This window comes from Trichosurus vulpecula, chromosome 1, assembly GCF_011100635.1.
Source record: "Trichosurus vulpecula isolate mTriVul1 chromosome 1, mTriVul1.pri, whole genome shotgun sequence".
Classification (NCBI taxonomy): domain Eukaryota; kingdom Metazoa; phylum Chordata; class Mammalia; order Diprotodontia; family Phalangeridae; genus Trichosurus; species Trichosurus vulpecula.
The window spans coordinates 137,890,406-137,917,337 of NC_050573.1; the positions used below are offsets into that span (position 1 = coordinate 137,890,406).

Genomic DNA, 26,932 nt, shown 5'->3' on the forward strand with positions numbered 1-26,932 from the left:
AAATGCTTATTGAATAAATTGAATTGCTTTCTTCCTGCCTCATATACCTTTAGAGAACCCTGCAAGGGGTGATAGGTTTCTGAAGAAATATCAATAAATTGACCAAATATCAAGGAAAGGACTAAATAAATTGACCTCCCATTCAGTCCCTGCCTAGTGCTTATTATCCTTCAACCCCACCCCACACTCCACCCCCACCCCTAAGACCAGCTCACCTAGTCCTGGACTCTAGCTCAAACTCCCTGACTATTATTCACAACTGACCCTCCCAGCAGTCTTGTTTTTCTCCTTCTTTTAAATGAAGATGCCTTTGCTTTCCATATATCCAGGGCTGTATCTGACTACTGTCAGTTGTTCCAACAGCCCTTGGCTCCAGGCCCCAATCCTTCCCTCAGTGTGACCTTCCCTAACCTTGTTACTCTGGGATTCCCTAGTTGCTCCCATGGAACCCTACACTGGGTCCTCCACACCATCTAGGCTGCTTTGAAAATTATCATGAACATATCCTGAGGGCTAGGAAAAGACACTGAGGAATGCCAGAGTCATTTAGTAGCTACTGCCAAGATCATCTGTTGACAACCACAGACCTGTGCCAGCAGAATGTGTTGCTTCTGGAAATGTCCTATTAACACTTTGCTATCCTCATTCATTGCTTCTTCTTCCTTCTATGTACAGAATAAGTGCCTTCTTAGTTCGATACAGTCTAATTCAACAAACGTTTATTAAGCAGGCATTGTTACACACTGAGAATGCAAAAAGATCAAGAAAATTGCCTTGGTTCTCAAGGAGCTAAAATTCTGCTGAAAGGAAACAATCTATACAAAAATAAGGATATAGAAAAATATGTATATATATATATATATATATATATATACATTTATGTGTGAGAGTATATATATATATATATATATATAGAGAGAGAGAGAGAGAGAGAGAGAGAGAGATGTATATAGATATAGATATAGACATAGATATATACAAAGAAAATATAAAGTAACAAGGGGACAGAGTACAATTTAAAAAATCAGCCAATAAGCATTTATTAAGCATCTGCTAGGTACCAGGCACTCTGCTAGATGCTGGGATGCAAAGGCCAAAATTTAAAGACCCTACTTTCAAGAAACTTACATCCTGATGGGGGAGAAAAGCCCAACTATAAGTGCACACACACACACACACACACACACACAGGCACACATGCAAAACAGGGTAATTTGGAGCCATTAGAAGCTGGGGGACTAACTTTAAAAACTCATGCAAAAGGTGGCTCTTGAGTTGAGTTTCGAAGGAAGCAAGGGTACCAAGAGATAAGGTTAAGGAAGCAGTGCATCCCAGCCATGGGGTACAAATTATGCAAAGGCAGGACGACTGAAGAAATAACCAAAAGGACAGTCCGGCTAGACCATAGAATGTTTGAAAGGAAGAAATAATAATAATCATAACAATAATAACTAGCATTTGTATGGTGCTTTCAGGTTTTCAAAGTACTTCACAAATATTATCTCATTTGAATCTCACAAAAAATACAGGATATAGGTATAATTACTATCCTTCTCATTTTACAGATGAAGAAAGTAAAACAAGTGAAGGTTAAGTGATTTTCTCAGTCACACAACTAGTGTCTAAGGCCAAATTTGAAACTCAGGTCTTCCTGACATTATCCAGGACAGTATCCACTGTACCTCCTACCTGTAATATATGTAAATAATATGATAGTGTTTAATAATAATATATTATCTAAATGCTATTTTTTATCATTAATAATAAAAGGTGCATTGTGTGACAAAATTATCGTGCAATATATCATATAATAATCACAATTATAATAATTGTGAATGTATGATAACATTGAAAAGGTAGGTTATAGCCAAGATATAAGAGGAATGCCCAGTGGAAAAATGTGTGTTTAATTCCCCTGAAATAAGAAACCACTGGAATCCACTAATTAGGGAAAGAACATTCTAAGAAAATCATCTTGGAATCTGTGAGGAGAATAAAATGGAGACAAGAAAGACCTGAAGTTGGGAAACCAAATAGGAGACTACAGCAATAATTCAGGCAAGAGATGATGGGGACATGAACAAAGGTGGTAGCTATATGAATGTAGAGAAGAGGAAGGAGACGAAAGATGTTGGGTAGGTATGATTAATGATGATGATGATGATGATGATTATAATAATAATAATAATAAATAATTAGGTTTTATAGTCCTTTAAGGCTTGCAAGACACTTTGCCTATGTTATCTCATTTGATCCTCACAATAGCCCTCTGAAATAGGTACTATCATTAACTCTATTTTACAACTGAGAAAACTGAGGATGAGAGAAGTTATGATTTGCCCAGTCACATACTAAGTGTATGTAAGCTGGATTTTAGTGTGCATATGGTGGATTTTTGTCATTCTTTCTTAGATATTAGTTCTCAGGTTCCATGACCACAACAATCTCTAGTTCCAGAATCATAGATATTAGTTCCTAGGCTCATGGCTTGTAAACATCTCCGCCACACTTGCACAGCATTATATAATGATAAATAATATAAACATTTGTGTTAAACTGGTAGACACCTACTGTGCATGCTCTATGCTAAGTCATCATGATATTGCTAAAGTTAATGTAAACTTGTGAAGCTATTGCTGGCAAATTGCCTTCTTTGTCTATTTTCCTTAAGTAGGCATGGTCAGTAAGTGGGGAATAGGAATGACCAAGGGTAATGTGCATGTGAACTTGCCTCAACCGGCCCTCATTGAGGCTTAGGGAGGAATGCACAAGCTGGAATGCTGTACATTCTTTGATCAGCTCCCGTCAAGGCTTGGGGGGATTTGATAATGTGTGTTAGTCTCGTCTGGCTCCCATCGAGACTTAGGGGACCTAAGGAGTTGTTAGCTCCTACTACATTCTCGCTAGCCCCTGAGAGAAGAGTAATTAGGGAAGGCTGTGGGAGTTGGTGCTCCCATTATCAGCAACCACTCCTTTTAGAAGATTAGAATAAAGTAAGCTTATTTAACCCCTCATTACTTCTCCATTCCTGTCTTCTTGTCTGCCTGGATCAAGAGTGAACCTGTGCTAGAACACCTACTAGTACTACCAACTTTCCTGTGATTCTCCCACCTAACAAGTGGCATAGTCAGTGTTATCTTTGTTACCATAAGTAAATGTCTGAGGCAAGATTTGAACTCAGATCATCCTAACTCCAGGTCCAGTGCTATCTCTACTGTTCCACCTAACTGACATCTTAAAGATTTGACAACTGCTATAATATATAGGTTAAAAATGAAGAGTATAGGTTGACACTGAGGTTGTTTATCTACGTGACTAGAGGATGACCATGTCCTCAACAGAAACAGGACATTTTGGTAAAGGGGTGGATTTGGGGAAGAGATAAAGAGTTTAGTCTTGAAAATATTAGTTGAATATGCATATGGTATATCCACTCTGAAATGTACAGTAGGAATTTGACACTGTGGTACTAGAGCTCAAGAGAGAGACTAGGAATGTATATCTGAGATTCATACATCAAACTTCTTAAAGTTAGTCCATTTTTTGAAGAGAGGAGGAAAAACCCAAAAGCAAAACAAAACCAAAAAAACAATTCTTCCAAACATAAGCATGTGTCTCCATTGATTATACCACCCACTTAAAAGTAACGTCCTTTCATTATTGTCGGGGGCGGAGCCAAGATGGCGGCTGGTAAGCAGGGACTAGAGTGAGCTTCGTACCCGAGTCCCTCCAAAAACCTATAAAAAATGGCTCTGAACCAATTCTAGAACGGCAGAACCCACAGAACAGCAGAGGGAAGCAGGGCTCCAGCCCAGGACAGCCTGGATGGTCTCTGGGTGAGGTCTATTCCACACGGAGCTGGGAGCTGGGAGCTGGGAGCTGGGAACGGAGTGGAGCAGAGCCCAGCCTGAGCGGCGTGGACCATCCAGACCAGAAGCCGGGCGGAGGGGGCCCTAGCGCCCTGAATATGTGAGCTGCGGCAGTTACCAGACCCCTTGACCCACAAACACCAAAGACTGCGGAGAAGGTTAGTGGGAAAAGCTGTGGGAGTGGAAGGAGTTCAAGGTTTGGCTTCCAGCCCCGGGGGCAGCGGAGGTGGGGCAGCTACAGCTGTTGTTACTTCCGGCTCCAGGCCCACCTGGTGGGAGGAATTAAGTGGCAGACCAGAGCAGGAGTGCAACAGCCTGCTGAAGATCTAAGCCCAGTCTGGACTGGGGGTTCTGGGGAAGGAGTAGTGTGGGTCTGACAGAGCTGACACCTCCCCTCCAAACGTGGAACATAGAACTCGTTAGTCTACAAGCAGTCGTACCCCACTGAAAAACTCAAGGCTCAAGTTAGTTGGTTGGGAACATGGACAGGCAGCGAAAACGCACCCAGATTGAGTCTCAGACTTTGGATTCTTTCTTTGGTGACAAAGAAGACCAAAACATACAGCCTAAAGAAGACAACAAAGTCATAGAGCCTACAACAAAAGCCTCCAAGAAAAACATGAACTGGCCCCAGGCCATAGAAGAACTCAAAAAGGATTTGGAAAAGCAAGTTAGAGAAGTAGAGGAAAAATTGGGAAGAGAAATGAGAAGGATGCGAGAAAACCATGAAAAACAAGTCAATGACTTGCTAAAGGAGACCCAAAAAAATATTGAAAAATACACTGAAGAAAACAACACCTTAAAAAACAGACTAACTCAAATGGCAAAAGAGCTCCAAAAAGCAATGAGGAGAAGAATGCCTTGAAAGGCAGAATTAGCCAAATGGAAAAGGAGGTCCAAAAGACCACTGAAGAAAATACTACTTTAAAAATTAGATTGGAGCAAGTGGAAGCTAGTGACTTTATGAGAAATCAGGATATTATAAAACAGAACCAAAGGAATGAAAAAATGGAAGACAATGTGAAATATCTCCTTGGAAAAACCACTGACCTGGAAAATAGATCCAGGAGAGATCATTTAAAAATTATTGGACTACCTGAAAGCCATGATCAAAAAAAGAGCCTAGATACCATCTTTCAAGAAATTATCAAGGAGAACTGCCCTGATATTCTAGAGCCACAGGGCAAAATAGAAATTGAAAGAATCCATCGATCGCCTCCTCAAATAGATCCCAAAAAGAAATCTCCTAGGAATATTGTTGCCAAATTCCAGAGCTCCCAGATCAAGGAGAAAATATTGCAAGCAGCCAGAAAGAAACAATTTGAGTATTGTGGAAACCCAATCAGAATAACCCAAGATCTGGCAGCTTCTACATTAAGAGATCGAAGGGCTTGGAATGCGATATTCCGGAGGTCAATGGAGCTAGGATTAAAACCTAGAATCACCTACCCAGCAAAACTGAGTATCATGCTCCAAGGCAAAATATGGATTTTCAATAAAATAGAGGACTTTCAAACTTTCTCAGTGAAAAGACCAGAACTGAATAGAAAATTTGACTTTCAAACACAAGAATCAAGAGAAGCATGAAAAGGTAATCAAGAAACGAAATTGCAAGGGACTTACTAAAGTTGAACTGTTTTGTTTACATTCCTACATGGAAAGATGATGTGTATGATTCATGAGACCTCAGTATTAGGGTAGTTGAAGGGAATATGCATATATATATATATATATATATATATATATATATATTTATATATATATATAAGTGAATGTGTATGTATGTATATATCTATGTGTATATATATGTGTTTATATATATATATATATATATATATATATATATATATATATATATGTAAAAGAGAGAGAGCAGACACAGGGTGAGTTGAAGATGAAGGGAAGATATCTAAAAGAAATAAAATGAAATTAAGAGATGAGAGAGCAACATACTGAGAGAGGGAGATAGGGAGAGATAGAATGGGGTGGATTATCTCACATAAAGGTGGCAAGAGGAAGCAGTTCTATGGGAGGAGGGGAGAGGGCAGGTGAGGGGGGAATGAGTGAACCTTGCTCTCATCAGATTTGGCCTGAGGGGGAATACCATACATACTCAGTTGGGTATCTTACCCCACAGGAAAGAAGAGGGAGGAAGATAAAAAAAAAATAAAAGGCGGGGGGGGGATGATGGAGGGGAGGGCAGATGAGGGTGGAGGTAATCGAAACAAACACTTTGGAAAGGGGACAGGGTCAAGGGAGAAAATTCAATAAAGCGGGATGGGTTGGGAAGGAGCAAAATGTAGTTAGCCTTTCACAACATGAGTATCCTGGAAGGGTTATACATAATGATACATGTGTGGCCTAGGTTGAATTGCTCGACTTCTTAGGGAGGGTGGGTGGGAAGGGAAGAGGGGAGAGAATTTGGAACTCAAAGTTTTAAAATCAGATGTTCAAAAACAAAAAAAAGTTTTTGTATGCAACTAAAAATTAAGATACACAGGCAATGGGGCGTAGAAATTTATCTTGCCCTACAAGAAAGGAAGGGAAAAGGGGATGAGAGGGGAGGGGGATGATAGAGGGGAGGGCTGACTGGGGAACAGGGCAACCAGAATATAAGCCATCTTGGAGTGGGGGGGAGGGTAGAAATGGGGAGAAAATTTGTAATTCAAACTGTTGTGAAAATCAATGCTGAAAACCAAATATGTTAAATAAATAAATTTAAATTTAAAAAAAAAAGTAACGTCCTTTGTTAGGTAAGAAAACTTCTTGATTGTCAATAAGTCAGTATCAAATGTGAACAAGACTTGTATGCTATTGTCTTAGAGACTTGGTTCTGCTCTAATAAATTTGTATAAAAAGAAGGGTCTATCTATATAGAACTAGGTAGAGATCTCAAGAGTATGGACTTGTCTATCCATAAATATTCTAATACAATCTTCTGATTTATTACCCAAATGTTTCCAATAACCTGAATCTTACCTCAAGTAGAAGGAGGTCAGGGAAAAACTAGAGATAGATATAAATATAAATTTAGGCAGAGAGCTCAACCTCTGCTTAAATGTTAGGAATCTTCCTAATTAGGAGCTTGGAACAATCGTAATTGAACTCATAACTTTTCATCTAACCTGAGCTCCCTAAAGACACAGAGGAGGGATCCATGTGAATCTTTGGTAACATTATATTACTTCTGTGCTTAAAATGAGCTAATTGTTGTAAGAGGTTGTTGCATAAAGTTGGAATTAATCAGATCCTGAGTTAAGCTTTTGAGAAATCTCTGGGTATATTGGCACCACTCACCACCTTTTCCCCCTACGCCATCCAGTGCCAATCTTTATTCCCATGGTCTGCCAAGTAGGGTGGGGATAAGCAGTAGGCAGTGAATACTCTGAGATATATTTATATTCCATGTAGGAATGCTAAAAGTTTCATATCATGGATTATCCCTTCAATGTCTGAATGTTTAAAATTTCTTGCTATAGAACCGCCTCATGGTAATCAAAAGAAATTTGACTCTGCACTGGTACTACTCACTTAACATTATCAGGGAAGGGAAACAGGGCAGCCCTGGAGCTACAATTTTCCCCAGCTGTTTTCATCTGAGAAGGTAAATGGGAATCATTATGAAGATTAGAAATGTGTCAGCTATTCCTTGTAAAAATAACTGTACATCACAGTCACAGGTAATTACCCACCATGCTGTCTTTTGTATTCCAATCAGTCCGGCCTGGTTTTCAATCAGTATTGTCAATAGTTTGTCATCATTATTAGATGAGGAAGGAAACGGATAGAAAAACTGATCTTGCTTGGCTTATGCTGTCAAGTCATTCAGATTCTGGGAGATTTTTCTCTATGTGGGTACAACAAAACTGGAAGTGCTTTTAATGTAAAAAGGACTTGTCATAGGATCATAAGTTTAGAGCTGAAAGGGAGCTCAGGGGCCATCCAACCCAATGCCCTCATATTCACAGATAAGAAAACTAAGGTGCAGGAGGTTAGAGGAGTTGCCCAAGGTCATATAGCTGGTAAAGTACCAGAGGTAGAATTTAAACCCATAGCTTGCCTTCCTGTCATACCCCACAGCTTTATCTTTCTAATTATTTTTATCATCATTTCATTCTTATTTCATCTTCATCATAATCATCAATTTCTTCAAAATTCAGTCAAACTCTCCTTTTTGCTAGTCTTCATGTACTCTATCTCCAGTTTCTGTGCCTTTGCATTGGCTGTCCTCCCTGCCTAGAATGAAGTCCTTCTTTTCATTCACCTCTTTGAATCTCTCACTTCCTTTAAGACTCAGCTCAAGTACTGCCTTCTCAATGAATTCCTTCTTGATCCCCATAGCTGCTGGTGTTCTCCCTTCTTAAAACTACTTTTTATTTATTTTGTAAATATTTATGTAATTTACTACCTCTTTAATGTCTGAGGCTGAGTTTTCTGCTCAGAGTTCTAAGAGAAAGAATTACTGACCCAAAATTGTGAGACAAGTTGTTGCCAGATTTTTAAGATAATAAGCTATATGTAGTAAAATGGGGAGATTAGGATTGCAAAGCTGTTTTGCGGTTTAGGGATAAATATAATTTGTCTGATTACTGGCAAGATAAGATAGGGTTATTGGTTACTAATGGTAAAATAAGTTGAGGCATTTGTGGAGAAAACCCAGAGTCTAAATCTAGAAAGATAAAAGAATGGAGAAAGAAGTAAAAGGATAGACTTCAGAGCTGCATCAGCTAAGTTTGAAGGTGGAAGTGATAAGTACTATAATCATGATTGAGGAGTACATACAATCAAGCAGAGGAGCAAATTGATTGTAGAGAATCACAGAAGTCATTCTCAGATTAATTTATTTGACTGAGACATTATTACCCAGTAAGGCATTAGTCAAGCACAGCACTGATCAACTCAGTTTAGCAGTGGAAGTGTCTATTCAGAACATAAACTACATTCTTTTAAAAAAATGTTTCTAGACAGTTTTTGAGGCAGAAGGAAGACACTGAGGTTCACAGTTATGAGTTACTCGAAGATTACTTTTCCTCATTCCATGTGCTACCTATTGGGTTTCCATGAATGTATAGTCACTCTTTTGCCCAGATATTGAGTGCATTGGTGGGAGTGTGAATTGTAATATACTTATTATTCATACATGTGTTTTAATATATGAGTACCTATGATGCTATTATTATCTTTTTTTCCTTTCCTTACTTCCTTTTTTCCTTTAAGTAATATTTAAAACCTAAAAGTGTCAATATTGTGAATGGCTCATTGTGCAAATAGAAATGTATTGGTGGGGGCTCAAGAGTTAACACGGTGATTAGGGGAAGTATATTCCCTCACAACAGAGTTAGTCTTAGGACCCTGAGAGAATTTGATTGAACCATCTGTTGGTTGTCTTTCTTTAGGAACCTAGATCTGATGGTATGAGATCAGGCTAGTAATGTAGGTATCTACATACTCCAGGTGAGAGGTATGAGGTGTTACCTAGTTTGTAGCTCTCTCACACACCTGTTATATACGTTAATGTTGTCCCCCCCATTAGAATTCAAAAACCTTGAGAGCAGGAAGTGTTTCATTTTTGTCATTGTACCCTCAGAACTTAGCATACTGCCTGGCACACACTAGGCACTTAATTAAAGCTTGACAATTTCTTGATTGATCATAAACATCATTTTTTTTCAGTCCATCCTCTTCAAGAAGTGAAATGATAGATTTCCCCCCCAAAAAAAACTAGGTGAAGAGAGGGCATATAATTGAAAATATAAAATATAGATGTAACCAGTTCCCCTTCATGAGTATACTCATTTGCATTTCCTTGATTAGGTCAGAGAACAACTGTTACATAAAGCTTTTTAAAGATTATATTAGTAATTCAGTCTCCCAGTTCAGGAAGGCTAAAACATGTAGCTAACATTCTCACCATCTTATGTAACTGAAAAATTTAGAAACATTATAAAGTTAAACTGAGAACACTAAGAAAAGGAGAGATGATGTCTGGGAACTTGAATTCTACCTCCAAGTTAGGACACTTGGGCCAAAAAAAAAAATCCTACCTTCTAATGCATATCATCTCTATGACATTCACACATTTAATCAGCTTCCTAGCCCTTGTTTCCTCATTGGTTAAATTCAAGGATTAGACTAGATGATCCCCAAGGATCATTCCTACCCTAACATCCTATGATTCATAGATTCTTTAGCAGTTCTCAAAAGGCTGAAAACGAAAGGACAGGTTTCATTTTATACTTATCCTAAAAGGTAATCTTCTAATATTAGTGGAGCAAGATTTAAGGGAACGGAAATCATGATTAACTACTGAGCAAGTGCAAGGTCAAAGAGCACATGCAGAAGAGATTATCAGATCTCATAATTTCCACTGGGGCTCTTCATCCCTCTATGTCACCAGTCTTCACCATCTGTAATATCCACCTGCCAGGATGAATTGCAAGCCAGGGTGGTTTAAAAAAAGAACCCTGTCACATCTAAGGCACTGTATCTTGGAGAGAAATGCCTGACATAGTTTCCATCGTCACCAGATCCTCCTTCCCACCCCACACATTCTACTTCTATTTAAATCCCAACCACACTATTGTGTTTAATGTCATTCACTCAGGGCGATTGACAGGACAAAGATAGGAGAAGAGAGAAAGAAGCATGGCTCCTGAAGAAAAACCAAAGGAGAAGCCAGCTCAAAGAGCGATAAAGAAGATCCGGACAGCCTCTCTAGTTATAAGTCTAGCTCGAGGCTGGCAGCAGTGGGCCAATGAGAATAGTACAAGGCAAGCCCAAGAACCTCCAGGGTGGCTGCCTGGTGGGGCTAAGGAGCCAGGTGAGTCACCCAAAGAGAACAAGAATACAAAACCATTAGGGTCCCTCCAGGAAAAACAAAGTATAGGAGGAGGTCAGAGGTGCCTGTTGGCAAAGCCATTTTCAAATGGAGACAGGGAGTGTTTAAACAACCTAGCTGATGATGAACCTGGGGAGACCCACATTAAAAGGAAGGAGGTAACCAAAACAGTGGTCAACAAAGTCTATGAGAGAGGAGGGGACATGAGCCTTCTCAGCTGCAGATACGAGAACGATGGGACCAACTCTGAATCCTGGCAGGAAGGAAAAGACTTGGATGACATTGACAAGATCCTGAATAGCCATACTTCTCCAACCAGGAGGAGGAAGTGCTTGAACCTGGTCTCAGAACTGACCAAAGGCTGGAAAGAAATAGAGCAAGAGGAACCTTCTAGTCGAAGTGATAGCATAGACACTGAGGACAGTGGATATGGAGGGGATTCTGAAGATCGGCTAGAGCAGGAAGTCAACAAGCAGGAAGGAGACCACGTGACTGCAGCCAGGATTAAACGACCCATGCCTTCCCAGTAAGTGAATTCATGCTACACTAGCATGGCCATTTTTTTTCCCCTGGAAAGAGACTCTCTAGGTCTACAGCAGACAGGAGAGTGCTATATTTCTCTTCTTTCTTTATTCCTTCCTTCCTTTCCTCTTTCCTTTCTTCCTTACTTCCTTTCTTTCTTCCTTTCTTCCTTTCTCACTTCCTTGCTTCCTTCCTTCCTTTCTTTCTCAATGAGACAAAAGCTGTTGGTTCTGAGATAGGCCCATGAATTAAAAATGCATGTTTTATTATGAAATAGAGACAGCCTAGTGGATAGAAGTCTTGCCTTGGAAACAGAAAGATCCAGGCTCAACCTCTACTGCTGATACATTAATACTGATAGCTATCATTTAGAAAGAACTTTAAGGTTTGCAAAGTTCTTAACATGTGTCATTTGGTCCTCACAACTCTCTAAGGCGGGTGCTATTATAGTCCCCATTTTACAGATGGGGAAACAGGTAGGGAGAGGTTAAGTGCCTTTGCCTGGGGCCACCCAGCTACTAAGTGCCTGAGGCAAGCCTTGAACTCAGGTCTTTCATGACTCCAGGTCCAGTACTCTATCTACTGTACCACCTAGCTACCTTACATAAATAGGCTCTGTGACACCAGGCAACTCACTAAACCTCTCAGGGCCACCAGGGAACTCTCTGCCTAAAAGTTTCAGGCCAGTTATTAAGTTTCATGAGTGAAGGGAATTTTCATGCAGAGAATTCCCTGCACTGATAAAACACAGCCTTAGAGGAAATATAGGTACATGCATACACATACACACACACACACACACACACACATATATAATATATATATATATTTATAACATGTGCATATATAGTTTGCATATACATCAATTCTATTTCACATATGTTTAGAGCTCCAGAGTTTTGAGAATACTTTTCTCACAAGCACCTTGTAAGTGAGTTAGGTAGTCTAAGTATTATCTCCTTCTTACAGAGCTGAGAACATTTAGATTTTGTAAACTGTTCAGTGCAGGATCTTAGGCTCATCTGTTTCAAGGTGGACAGCCCCCTGGTCCAACTCTTTCATGACAAGGTCCAAAGAGGTCAGTGCACTCTGTGCCCAAGGTCATCCAAGGATTGAGTGCCAGCCCTGCAATTCAAACCCAGGTTCACTGAATTCCAAACCTAGCACACTTTCCATTGCATTAAATTGTTAGGTCTCTTCACTCCAAACCTACTGCTCTTTTTTCCACACCATGATGTCTTTGGTCTGTGTTCCCTTAAAGACACATTTTTGTTGTTGTTGTTCAGTTGTTTCAGTCGAATCTGAATCTTCATGGTCTCGTTTGAGGTTTTCTTGGCAAAAAATATTGGACTGGTTTGCCATTTCCTTCTTCAGTTCATTTTAAAAATGAAGAAACTGAAGCAAACAGGGTTAAATGACTTGCCCAGGGACACACAGCTACTAAGTATCTGAGGCCACATTTGAACTTGGGAAGATGAGTCCTCCTGACTCCAGGTCCGGCACACTATCCTCTGTACAACCTAGCTGCCCTACTATTGTTGGGTTATGTTGAATTCCGTGACCCCATTTGGGGTTTTCTTGGCAAAGATACTAGAGTAGTTTGCCATTTCTTTCTCCACATCGTTTTACAGATAAGGAAACCGAGGTAAATAGGGTTAAGTAACTTGCTTAGGGTCCCATAGCTAATAAGTATCTGAGGCCAGATTTGGACTCAGAAAGATGAGTATTCCTGACTCCATGCCTGGCACTCGATCCACTGCACCACCTAGCTGCCTGTAAAAGACCTATACATACCACTTAAAGAAGTGCCCACAATATTGGGTTTCTGCTTTCTATTTTGAGCCAAGCCTCTAATCTACATCCTCAGGAAAGCTAAAGCCACCTGTATTCATTCTTAATGAAGTATGTGATTCAGCTCAACAATTCCTTACTGAAATACCTCATTCCTTTGGAGAATGGCAAACAAGATGCAGGAGGCTGTCAATTAACTGGGGAATACCTGCCCTGCCTCTGACTTATTCTATAAAATTGCTCAAGTAATATCCACGGGGCACAGAATCTCTACGAGATTTTACTTCCTTCCAAGATAGTAATGTACTTTTTTTGCTGACTGCTTTTAGGGGTCTTTCCCTTAATGGAATCACAGAGATGTACATTGGACCCTTTTGTAGAAGGAAATAAAATATTTTGCTCAGTTCTTAAAGAGTAGGAATAGATCTGTGATTTCATTGGTCTAAGAAATTCCTAGGCAAGAAGGTTCCCTCTACCAATGCAAGTCCCTCTGTACCTTATAGTCTTAGAAAGTTGCCCAGAGTACCAAGAGGTTAAATTACTTGCACAGGGTCATAAAGACATTATATGTCAGGGATGGGATTTGAACCCAGATCTTCTTCGCTATAAGTCCAGCTATCTTCTATACCACATTGCCTCTCATGTTGTTTGTTGTTCAGTCATTTTGATCACATCTGACTTTTTGTGACCTCATTTTGAGGTTTTCTTGGGAAAGATACTGGAGTGGTTTGCCATTTCCTTCTTCAGCTTCTTTTAAAGATGAAGAAACTGAGGAAAACAGGGTTAACTGATTTGTCCAGATTCACATAGCTAGTAAGAGTCCAAGGCCGGTTTTGAATTGACAAAGATGAGCCTTCCTGACTCCAGTCCTGGCACTCTATCCCAAGTTCATAGACTTTTAGAACAATAACACAAACTTATGTTTCTTTAATGATTCGTAGTTACGGTGTTTTCTTCCCATACCCTTATGAGGTAAGTGGGGGGAGATACTATTATTACCATCTCATGGTTGAAGAAATTAAGGTTGGGGGCAAGGTTTGAGGACTCACCTGTGGTTACCCAAATAGTGTCTCAGGCCGAATTTGAATCCAGGCCTCCTAACTACCAGTCCAACTAAACTATGAACAAAGCCATTTGGTTTATCAAAACTGAAAGACCCAATTTTAGCAAGACCCTGGATATACTAGACATTTTCCAAAAAAAAGAATCAGGTGAAAATTGTTTTGTAATCAAGAAAAATACCTTTTATTTTAGTGCAACTCTTCTATTTTACATTTCAGCTCTGGGTTCATAGTGGCTCAAAATATGGGAAACACACACCCACCATTTATGTGATCTCACTAAAAGTTTAATGCTCTGAAGAAACATGGAGAACAAAATATATCACCTTATTTTATGTGGATACCTAAAGTTTCACATTTTTAAAAGTTTAAAAAAAAGAATTTTCATTTCTATATCCCACCAAAGTTATGCTTTGATTTCTCATCATCGGCACAGAGATGAGCCCAGACTCTCAAAGGCAAGGCCACAAACTTAGGCTCTTACTCAGCTCAAAATGCATTGAAAACAGACTCATCAAGGAATTCTGTGTCTGTCATGCTGAGGACCAGTCTAGCTGAGCTCAGAGATATTTAGTGATCATCAGAAAGTTGGATACTAACTTTTTTAGTTAGGTGATGATCTTTTTTTCCAGCCCAAACAATCCATGAGAGGCAGTGTTGCTTAGTGGCTAGAAAGCTTGCCTTGCTCTGATATATACAGGTTTTGTGACCCTAGGTAAGTCACTTAACTTCTCAGTGCATCAGATGCTGAGTTTCACAGAACATACCAATCAGCATTGGAAGAGGAAGTTTGACCAGGAGTTCCCTATACCAGTAAGACCACAAGGCTAGTCCTACCCTACAACCCATGAAATTGTCTACTAAGGAAGACATGCAAGGGTGGCTATCTGTATCAGTGGAAAGAGCATCACATTGATGGACTCAGCTCTTTTTGACCCGTGAAAGGTGTATGAATACCAAGGACAGAATCAAGAGCTATCCCCAAGCCAGGAAGATCTGGGTTCAAGTCTAATACATATTGGCTGCATGACCTGGACAAGACATCTTTCAGCATTCTCAGCAATTCTCTAAGACAGAGATTCTTACCCTGGAATCTATGAGGTTTTAACACATCATTTTTTATAAGCATATTTTAACATAGTTGATTTCCTTTGGAATCTTATATACTTTTTTTGCAGTTCAGAATGTGTTTCTGAGAAAAGGTCCATAGACTTTACTAGGCTGCCAGATTAAGTACATGAACACACACACACAAAAGTTAAGAACTCCTGTTCCAAGACTATTGGCCAGGGATCCAACCTAAATTGGTAGATAACAATTCCTTTTACCAACAAAATCATAGGTGTAGACCAAAAAAAACCCAAAAAAACTGTAAATACAATTAAGCTCAAATGCTCAATACTCTCACATGCTTTTGGTCTATAAAGCTATGAAAAGGAAGCAGCTAGTCTGGTGGAAAGATCAGTGAACTGAGAGTCTAGGGACATGGATTCTAATCTTAACATTGCCACCAGCTCAAAGTATGAACTTTATAAAATCTAACTTCTCTGAGTCTTGGTTCTATCATTTATAACATGAGAGGGCTGGCAGGGATCGCTACCCTTGCTCTTCCAATTCTAATATTTTATAGTTGTATAAGATCTGGATTTTCCCCCTTTCTTCATATTAATTTTGGATAGCATAATCAGAGAAAAGACAAAGTCAGCCCTAATACAAGGTCTACTATGATTTGAATAATGTAGCCAGTATGACCCAATTACCACTACTTTTTTCTTGTGTCTGAGATCTATGCAAGAGCACTGATTACCTTTAATGTCTTTCCTAGCTTCTCTATTCCCCATCCTCTGCACCCACCTCTATCCTTAATGAGAACATGTGGTACTAGAAATCAGTTTATATCAGCATCCCTGAATGTCAGAGGTAATTCTAGGCCAGTCCAGGCTGCTTCTCCAGAAATCTAAATTCCAAGACTGCCTATTGAGACTCTCACATGGTGTTTATAACCAAGACTGCTGGTGCCTACAGCTGGGAGCAGGGAGCCAGCTATGTTAAGAGATCGACTTTGAAAAAAAGCTTTCATTTCCAGGTCCCACCAGCTCCATCTCTCAAATAAATGGAAATAAATCTAAGTGCTATTGATTATCTGAGGGCTTTATAAATTTAAAACATCCAAGTAAGAAAAAAATAGGTTTAAGGTGGCTGAGGCTTTCCTCAGGTTGTAGACAAAAACAAATCTGTCTCGACACAGTTAATGAAAGAGAAGAGATGCTGTCTATGTCTTCCTGCATCCTCCTCCCTTTTCCAATCACAGCATTCAGGTGAACTGGTCAAATAGGTAGTTTGACAACCACCCTATTTAAAAAGTCTATTCCCCCTATGAAGATAATTGGAATTTAAAGAAAGCAGATAGAGACCAAAAGCAATTCTATTAAATAGTGAAATTTTAGTATTGAGTGGAGAGAATTCACTTTTCTCATTTGTTTTATTCTAGTATGTTTTAGCATCCTTCTATTCACATTAAATTTCCATTATTTCTTTTCTAACCAAATATGATTCTCACTTTTCCAACCAAACTATCTCCCTACTGACTGTCTAAATTATCACCTTATTCCCTGTTAAAATTCTGACCAAAACCAGGTTAGGATCCAATTTTCACTTTTCCCTCTGCTACCATGTTCTTCCTAACTTTTTCTTCACACTTCCATTTTTCCAGTGACTCCCACAGGTTTTCTGTACTTTTGCCTCCACAGGTTTTTAGAAATGCCTTGTTTCTAAGACTCTCCTGCTGGGATTTTAAATAAAGTCTCTTTGCTACTGGCCAGGGCTGTTTTTCTCCATCTAGCTATTTTTTCTTAGGAAAACTCAATGGAGAACATGAGAAGAGGTCTGTCCAGATGGAAAGGAACTAACCTGTTTTTCTGAAGACCAGACTATGTATTTTTTAAACAGTTTCCTTTGGTTTTCATCTGCTTTCTTGTCTGACTGGGGAGGAGGAGGGCAGGGAGTGGAAGAAAGGGCCATATCTGTGATCCTGTGATTCACTATAGAAATGAATAAACTAAGGTTCAGGAGAAGTTAAATGTAAGGTCACACAGCTAGTAAGTATCTGAATATTAATCCAAAACTCCTTACTTCAAGACCAGTCTTCTTTTAATGTTATAAATATATAAAACTGTGCCTTCCATGTGCTATTCTTCCAAATCAGTTTCATAATCATTATCTCTGATATCCTTTTCGAACTTCCTTGGACAGTCACATCTAGGTGCCATTCTGGATGGCGTGCAGCACTCGGGAGTCAAGACTACCTGAGCTCAAATTCTTCATACTAGCTGTGTGACCCTGGGCAAGTTATTTAACCTTTCTTAGCCTCAGTTTTCCTATCCACAAAACTGGGAATAATAATAGTACCTACCTTGCTGGGTAGTAAAGAAGATTAAATCAGATAACACTTGTAAAATATTTTGTGAACCTTAAAGCACTATGCAAATGCTAGATAACCATCAAGTTAAAGCAAGAACCCTGAACTCAAACACATATGCCTCTAAAAACGTGGAATTATTTTGAGATTGTTAACAGCAAAGAATTTTGAGAAAGGAATGAGAAGGTTTCTTGAATGAATAAAGCAATATCAGAATTCCAAGATTTCTTTCTTGAAGTTTCATAATACAGCACCCTGCACATAGCAGACTTTTAATGCACGCTTATTGGCTAATTTAGAAAAATCTTGGTTATCAGAGCCTGTGACATTAGGTGACTGAAGAAACTATTTTTGTTTAGATTCAAAAAGTCATCTTGAGTTATATAGGCCAATTCCCTGATTCTCAATGTTTCGTGGTAATTTTGATTGTTTACTATTTTATACAGACTCAGTATTCACAATTTCAGTCTCACTGTTGTTTATAAAAGGGAAACTGTATCGAGTCTATTAGCTGACCAAGAAAAAATATAATAAATCTCTAATTATTGAGTGGAGGAAAGTCATTTTTTCCTCAAATCTTAAGAGACTATGATTTGGACACTTGTAAAATATATTGTATGTAGCAAATTCAATAATTTTAATTTTTGCAAAGGGAAAAAAATAAGTATGAAAATAGAGCACTGGATAGAGGTCTCATGGTTTGAAAAATTCAACCCTAGATTTAGTGAAAATCTGCCATCTAGTGGTTATCATTCTCATTTTGACAGAGATAAAAGTATGAGTATTCATATTTGGCACTACAGTGTCAAATGGAATGAAAATATCAACGAAATTACACAATCCATTCTTTTAAATAAATATTTATTAAGATCTGTGCATGACCGAAGGATGGTTTAATTGAATTGACCCCAAGGTCAGTCGTTATTCAGGCATCTTTTCAGTCATGTCTGACTCTGACTCCATTTGAGGTTTTCTTGGCAAAATGATAATGGAGTGGTTTGCCATTTCCTCCTCCAAATCATTTTATAGTTGAGAAACTGGAGCAAACAGGATTAAGTGACTTGCCCCCATGGCCGCACACCTAGTAAGTGTTGGAGGCCAGATTTGAACTCAGGAAAAGGAGTCTTCCCGACACCAGACCCAGCACTCTATCCACCTAGCTACCCTTAATTTGACCCAAACCATTCCATTAAATGAAACAAATACTCAAGACACATTTATTGTTGTCACTGAGCAAATAAGAATTGAATACATAACTTAGAGAGTTATTTCTGTCTTTTCTAGGGTTGTCTGCATAGTTCTTGTATTGATTAGTTTTCTGGTGCTTTTTGCTGGTATCAAAATTTTGTTTTATGGTTAACAATCTAATATCCTCCAGAACAGCATTTGTATTTGCTGGTTAAGCTTTGGGGGACTGATGATCATGAATATTACAAACCAGTGATATATGTACATGTGTGCACCCTGGATTTGAAAAATCCAATAAATCTTTTTTAAATTTAAAAACAGACACAGTGAAGGGAAGTTACATAATCATTTATGATTACAAAAGGACTCCTCTCAAAAGTCATAGGATCATGACATTTTGAGATGGAAAGGACATTAGAGGCCAATGAGTCTAACTTCCTCATGTTATAACTGAGGCACGGGGAGGTTAAATGACTTGTGCAGGTCCTTTAAAAGTGATTCCATTTCTAAAATAGATTTACATATAAATTTTCAAAACTGCATTTGCCTTGTGATTCTTAAATAAGTACTGCAGGGTGAAGAGAGGGAAGGGGATTATCATAGAAGACTTTTTTGATAACTTTGATATCCCTTGGTGTTGGAACTATTTCCTTTCTCACTTTTCAGGGCAAGCCGGTTTGCAGAGAACCTCAGCAGCAAGGCCCAGAGGAGATACAGCCAAGTGAACAGCATGAGGGGGAGATGGCAAAAATGGGCTGATGAGCATCTGCAGTCGCAAAAGCTGAATCCCTTTAGCGAAGAGTTTGATCATGAGCTGGCCATGTCCACCCGTCTGCACAAAGGGGACGAGGGCTACGGACGCCCCAAAGAGGGAACAAAAACTGCTGAACGGGCCAAGAGAGCAGAAGAACACATCTACCGGGAAATCATGGATTTATGCTTTATCATCCGAACCATGGCCCGCCATAGACAGGATGGCAAAATCCAAGTTACTTTTGGGGAACTCTTTGACAGATATGTACGGATTTCTGATAAGGTGGTGGGCATTCTTATGAGAGCCAGGAAACATGGACTAGTTCACTTTGAAGGAGAAATGCTATGGCAAGGCCGAGATGATGATGTGGTGATTACACTCTTGGCATGATCTTATAGCCATATGAGTGAATCACAGGATCCATCTTATCTTGATATTAACTACAAATGGAGGAGAGATGTAAATGCAAGCTACTGAGTATCAGACTTGCAAATATTAGATTATTTATTTTCACAACTTTGTGGTAATTTGGATCCACTTTCATCTAGGAGAAATCTTGGGACATTTGAGAAAATAGACACAAATGGTTAATATTATTTAATAATGCCACTTATATTTGAATGGCTATTTTTATCCAAATGGCATAAGCCACTTTCTGATCTAAAACCACTGGCTGTTTAATGCAGAAGTGTCGATGAGTGTTAAGCAAAGGTATAAATAATAAGGATTAAGAATACTCACAAGAGGAAAAGGCCAGGAATGCCACAAACAATAGCAGAAATAGCAAGAAGACCAGTTTACAATTCTATCATTCCATCATCTCATTAGATCCTCAAGATTACTCCTCTAAGCAAGTAGTACGAATATCACTATTCCAGATGAGAAAACAGGCTCAGAGAGGTTGTGGTTCAGCCAAGCCCACACAGCTAGTACTAATGGTAAGGTGAGACTCAGACCCATTTTTCTGACTCCAAGTCCAACACTGTTTCTAGAACCATAAATTTTTGAAGTGTGTCCATTTTTTTTTGGTACCACTGAAGGATCTCTTGTTAATAGTGGTTAAAATAAACCTAAACTTGATTTAAACTATTTTATGTATATTGTTTTCTAGGAATTATAGCACCCTACGGACCCTAAAGTCATTAAATATGATCCTGACATCCTTTGGGGCTCCCATTATGAGCTCAGGCTGCTGGGCAAGCCTCCAGGAGTCTTGCCATGCTCCTTCCACGTGGCCTACTCATTGGGTGCCATGTCTCTTGCACACTTTCCATTATTTGATGTTTAGGACAACAGGGGTCAAATACCCAACAGGGACAGGATAATTCCTCAATCCAATTCAAAAAACATTTATTAAGGGACTACCATTTTCAAGGATAAGATATAGCGACAAAACAGTCCCTGCCCTCAAGTTTCATGAGTTCCCGGAGCTTATGGCTCTATAGAAATATGTGGATCATGATATGTATTATAATAATATGTACATAAAAATTTGTGAAACATCAGTAACATCTTGTGATTTCATTGCAAATGACCGAGAATTTTTTCTTCTGTTCTGCCTCCAGAAAATTTGACAAAAAAAAAAGATTAGTAAAAAAGTTTTTAAAGTTAAACTTAATTTAAACTTCTATTTTTTCAAGAAACATTCTCAAAACAATTTAAATAGAGAAATGACCCTGCCTTCCTAATGTCAAATAACAAAGCTTTAAAAATAGCACTCAAACAGCAGGACAAAGACAACTTCCAACAGCATTAGTTCATGGTGGATGTTTCTTTGTTAATGTAGAGAAATAATTTCATATATCATCTCAAGTTCCAGGAATAAAATGGAAAGAGGGCATTTCCCTCCTATAAATGGAGCACAAATGATGACAAGTGAAATATCTATCACATGAGGAGTGGAACTGATGACATGATATGTGGGATTAGGTAATTCTTCAAGATTTAGCAAAGGTTACTGAGGAGGCATCTAAGACTACCTTCAAAGTATAATTTCTAGTATGAATTAAAATATTTCATAATTACAAGGACTATGTAATCACAAGATACTTCCCTTTGTAACAATGACCAGTCAGCAATGTAATGTGAGCACACAGGCAGGGGAAAATGCCAGTCTGAGTCAGAGATTTCTGAGGGGTTATTTATGTCTTTCTGCTAAGGAGGTTCTCTTTCAAACTGAAAGTTCAAATGTCTTCTTAATGAAGAAAAGGTGTACATTTTTCTTTCAATGGAGTTTGAACAAAACAAAAATTATTACAAAAAATTTTTAACGTGTGTGTGTTTAATAAGATCAGCAGAATGTACCATTCTACCCCAATGATAAAACTCATGTCAAACTTTAGCAGCAAAATATCCAGGAATAAAGACTGTTTTTCAACACATTCTTGTGTTTCTGTGTTTCAATTTGTGGATAAAGCATATATAAAGAAAACTCCATATAGTCACCTTCTTGCATGAGACATACTGCAAAGTTAGAAAAATATTGACTTATTTGACTTCTTGTAATGCCCTTCAGGTAAGCAAGCTTTGGTAAAGGCTCCTAATAACTAGAGAAGACCTCTGTCTTTTAGTACCTGGATTATTAATGTATGGCCAATTTAAAACATAATTGTTTAGGATACCATGTAACTGAGACGAAGGTTATTGTTTGAAGCTTTTATAGGTAACCAGATGGTTTGGGTTGAGTATGTGATTCACAGATAGACTGCAGTCCAGAAGCCAATTGGTTGCATTTCTACTGTTGGTCAGAAGGGATGCCAAATGAGGGTGTACGTATGGGTATGGATAACTTAGTGGAAACCAATCACTATGGTTGAGAAATGCAATTCGAAGTATATTGAGTTCAAGGCTTCACATTAAAAGAAGCATAAGCTAGGACGATAATCAGGATGGGGAGGTCTTTCAAAATCATATCATTGAGATCTGCCTGAATAAAGTAGTGATGCTTAACCTGTAGAAGACTTGGAGATTGGAACGTGGCCTGGGGAACACGTTCTCATCATTCAATTTATTAGAAGGGTTATCATATGGAAGAGGGATTACATTTATGCTGCTTTGTATCAAACTTCAAACTCAGCATGTCTAAAACTGAACTTACTTACTTTCCCCCCCTAAACTTGTTTCATCTTTTGACTCCATTCTATCTTGTCATTTTGTTGTTGGTCAGTAGTTCCATCGTGGCCAACTCTTCATGACCCCATTTGGGGTTTTCTTGGAAAAGATACTAGAGTGGTTTACCATTTCCCTCTCCAGCTCATTTCAAAGATGAGGAAACTGAGGCAAACAAGGCAAATGACTTGCCCAGGTTCACACAGTTAGTAAATGTCTGAAGCTGGATTTGAATCCAGGAAGATGAGTATCCTGATTCCAGGTACAGCACTCTATTCACTGCGCCATCTAGCTGCCCCCTAATTTGTCACTAGCAATACAATTTATCCCATCTCCCGTATCTATAACCTTAGAGTTATCTGTAACTCTCTCCTCTACATTACCTCATAGTTGTAGAAAACATATCTGTTGGGAACCATGTGTTTCCAACAGTGACTAGCCAGCAATAGAACACTTTCATTTGGCTTTGGTTTCCCTACGAATTGGATTTAATCATCATAGGTATCAATCACTCAATTAAGCAGTATTTATTAACTGCTCGCTATATGAAGACACTGTGCTAAGGGCTGGGGATTCAAAGAAAGGCAAAAGCAGTCCTTGCTTTCAAGCTGCTTACGCTTTAATGCTGGAAATAGCAGGTATATAAAAGGCACATACAAGACACATATGGAGTAGGTGGAAGACAATGTTATAGAGAAAGGCATGGCAGCTGGTGAGGCGAGAGGAGGTGCACAAGAACTAGTAAAGCCTTCTTCTGGAAGGTGGTGTTTCAGCTGAGTCTTGTGGAAACCCAAGAATTCAAATAGAAAGTGCATTCCAGGCATGGGGGATGACTGCTGTAAAGGTATGTTGATGGGAGATGAAAAGTTGTGTGTGAAGAAAATCAGGTAAACCAGTATGGCTAGATTGTAGAGTGCATAAAGGGGGAGACTGGAAAGGGAGGAAGGGGCCGGATTCTGAAGAGATTTAAATGTTCAAAAACGTCTTTATATTTGTTCCTGAAGCCCCTGGAGTTTACTGAGAAGGGACCTGACATGGTCAGAACTATGCTTTAGGAAAATCACTTTGGCTGCTGCTTGAAGGATAGATTGAAATGGGGAGACATCGAAGGCAGAGAGACTTGTTAAAGTCTATAGCAATAGTTCAGGTGAGAGGTGAGAAGGACCTAAACTGGAGGATTGACTGCGTGAATGAAGAGAAAAAGATGTTAAGAGAGATGTTATAAAGGTAGAAATGAAAAAAATTTGATGAATGGTTATATTTATGGGGAAAATGAGCTTGAGGAGTTGAAAATAACATCTAGATTTTAAATCTGGGTAACAGGGAGGATGGTAGTTTGTTTTGTTTTGTTTTGTTTTTTAGTTTTTTGTCTCTTCTTCCACTTTTTAGGAATTTTTTTTCTTTTTTGTAATTTATTTTTTATTTTTAGTTTACAACACTCAGTTCCACAAGTTTTTGAGTTCCAAATTTTCTCCCCCACCCTCGCCCCTCCCCACCAAAGACAGCATGTAATCCAGTATAGGTTCTACATATACCTTCACATTAAATTTATTTACACAACAGTCAAGTTGTAAAGAAGAATCATAACCAATGGAATGAACCATGAGAAAGCAGAAACAAAACCAAAAAAGAAAGAAAAAAAAGAGCAAATAGTTTGCCTCAATCTGCATTCAGACTCCATAATTCTTTCTCTGGATGTGGTTTTTCCATCATGAGTCTTTCAGAGCTGTCTTTGAACCTTGTATTGCTGAGAAGAGCCAAGTCTATCAAAGTTAGTCATCACAGATACTGTGTGTCTGGTTCTGCTCCCCTCACTCAGCATCAGATCACATAAGTCTTTTCAGCTTATTAGGAAGTCCGTCTGCTCCTCATTTCTTATAGCACAATAGTATTCCATTAAATTCATATACCACAACTTGTTTAGCCATTCCCCAATTGATGGGTATCCCCTTGATTTCCAATTATTTGCCACTACAAAAAGAGCCGCTATAAATATTTTTGTACATACTGGTCCATTTCCCACTTGTGTGATCTTTTTGGGATACAGCCCTAGAAGTGGTATTGCCAGGTCAAAGGCTATGCACATTTTTATAGCCCTCTGGGCATAGTTCCAAATTGCTCTCCAGAATGGCTGGATCAGTTCACCACTGTTTCAACAATTCAGCTAGCAGCTGCTGTGGGGGTGAAAAACCAACACAAGCCTGACAACAAGAACGCTGCGAACCCTGGTTCTTTTTGATCTGCTTTACTAAGGAAAGCAACGTTAAGGGCTTAAGAATCTTATTTTAATCCAGCATACAAATATCATTCACTTAGTTCAGGGGAAAAAGCCAGCACCCTGAAGTTCAGAGCAAATACAAATTACAAACATCAACAGACAGACCTTGTCTGATTCAAATCTCAATGCATAGTTACCAGAGTTTAACAAAGTCCCAACATCTGGGTTTACAAGCTGGAGGGCTCTTAACTACAGCTGCCAAGAGTCTCCATATCAGCGCACCACCAAGAGCAAGAGCCCTAAGCAAATAGCTCTGTTCTCTCTTTTTATGTACTCTTTAGCTGTCACCAAATGTCATCTGAGTGACCAGAACTTAAGGTCTTACTATTGGCTGTGGTATTAGTAACTCCCCTTAGGACCCTGGGGGCTTCATGCCCACATAGGCTTAGCACCTAATAGCTAGGGGTTTGGCCCACTTGGGAGTGAAGATGTAATCAGACCTCCCTTCATTGGCCCCACCAGGAGCCCCACCTTAGTTACCAATGCAACCACTCCACAAACAATGTAACAGAGGATGGTAGTATTTTTGACAGTAATGGAGTAAGTTTGGGAAAGGAGAGGGCTTGGAGAAAATCTAATGAGTTTTCCTTTGGATATTTTGAGTTTGAAATACTTATGGGACATCCAGTTCAAAATGTCCAATAAGCTGTTGGCAATGTAGCCTAAAGCTCTGGAAGAAGCCTAGGGCTGGTTATATAGATCTGGAAATCATCTGCATGGAGATGATAATTGAACCCATGAGAGCTGATGAAATCAACAAGAGACAGCATAAAGAACAGGGAAGAGGGTGGATGCCCTTGGTGGATGTCCATGCCTTAGGGCTGTGACATGAAGATTCAGGAAAGGAGCCTGGGGAGTGTCAGACACATAGGAGAGAAACCTAGAGGTGGTTGCATCAAATACCCAGAGAAGAGTAAGTCTCCAGATGAAAAGGGTGATCCACAGTGTCGAATGCTTCAAAGGAGACTGAGAAGGAGTGATCAGATAGGTAGGAAGAGAACCAGGAGAACAAAAGCCTGGAGAGAAGAGAGTATCAATTAGAAGAGGGTGATTGACAGTGCCAAAGTCTACAGAGAGGTCAGGGAGGATGAAGATTAAGAAAAAGCCATTAGATTTGATCATTAAAAGATCACTATTAATTTTGGAAAGAGCAATTTCAGTGGAATGATGAGGTAAGAAGCCAGATTGCAGGTTTAGAAGAGGGAGGGGAAGTAGAGGCACCAAATATGAGTAACTTTTTTCAAAAGAAAGAGAGATATAGAGTCGATAGCAAGGAATTAGGCTCAAGGGAAGGTTTTTCTGAACAAAAGAGACATGGGTATGTTTGTTAGAGGACAGGGAAAAATCCAGTAGATAGGGAGAAAATGAAGATTAGAGAAACTGAGATGGTAGTGAGGTGAATCTGCTAGCATAGAAGGGGCAGCATTTTGGCTATCTATCTTCCATCTCTTTCTCTCATCACATAACCAGTTCATCTTCTCTTATTATACAATTTCCTGATTATAGCTTTTACTCCTGTTCCTTTGATGTTCCTCAGTGATTATACATTGCAACCTGCTCACACCTACCCTCTATTTCTACATTGCCTTCCATGCAAGAGTATACTCATAAATATTAACAACCAGCTCTCCAGAAGGAAAAAAAAGCATTACATACTTTTAAGTTTAATACAAATTGACATTTCCTCCATCACTTTGTTACATCTAAACAATAAACAAAATAATAAATCAATCCCGATTTGTAACATTTGCTGATTTTTGAGGTATAAATGTTCACAGTGAAAATTTAACAACCAGCTCTCATGAGCATACCCCTGTATAGGTTGGTGAGAGAAGAGCACACTCTGGCCCCAGCCCCAGGGCAGTGAAGGTGGTGGTGGCAGCATCACTTGGAGCTCCACGCCCACAGACAGTGGGGGATCAAGCACCTGATCAGAGGGGTTTATAGGGATCTCTTTGCTGGCACTGAGGCAGGATTCTCTTGCTTTGCCCTGCTTAGATCTGGGTCACAGTCCTGGGTGGTGGTCCTGGGGTGAGGAGTGCTGGCATGGCAAACAACACCTTTAAAAATAGACTAACTCGAGGGGGCAGAGCCAAGATGGCAGC

General features: G+C 39.2%; 1 protein-coding gene across 1 annotated transcript; it reads left to right on the forward strand.

Moving 5' to 3' along the window:
* Nucleotides 1-10,460: 10,460 nt before the first annotated feature.
* On the forward strand, nucleotides 10,461-20,946 carry ABRA (actin binding Rho activating protein). Its single transcript, XM_036742766.1, has 2 exons — nucleotides 10,461-11,233; nucleotides 19,354-20,946. The coding sequence occupies exons 1-2, from the start codon at nucleotides 10,515-10,517 to the stop codon at nucleotides 19,829-19,831; spliced, it is 1,197 nt and encodes a 398-aa protein (XP_036598661.1). The 5' UTR covers nucleotides 10,461-10,514; the 3' UTR covers nucleotides 19,832-20,946.
* The last annotated feature ends 5,986 nt before the right edge of the window (nucleotides 20,947-26,932 follow it).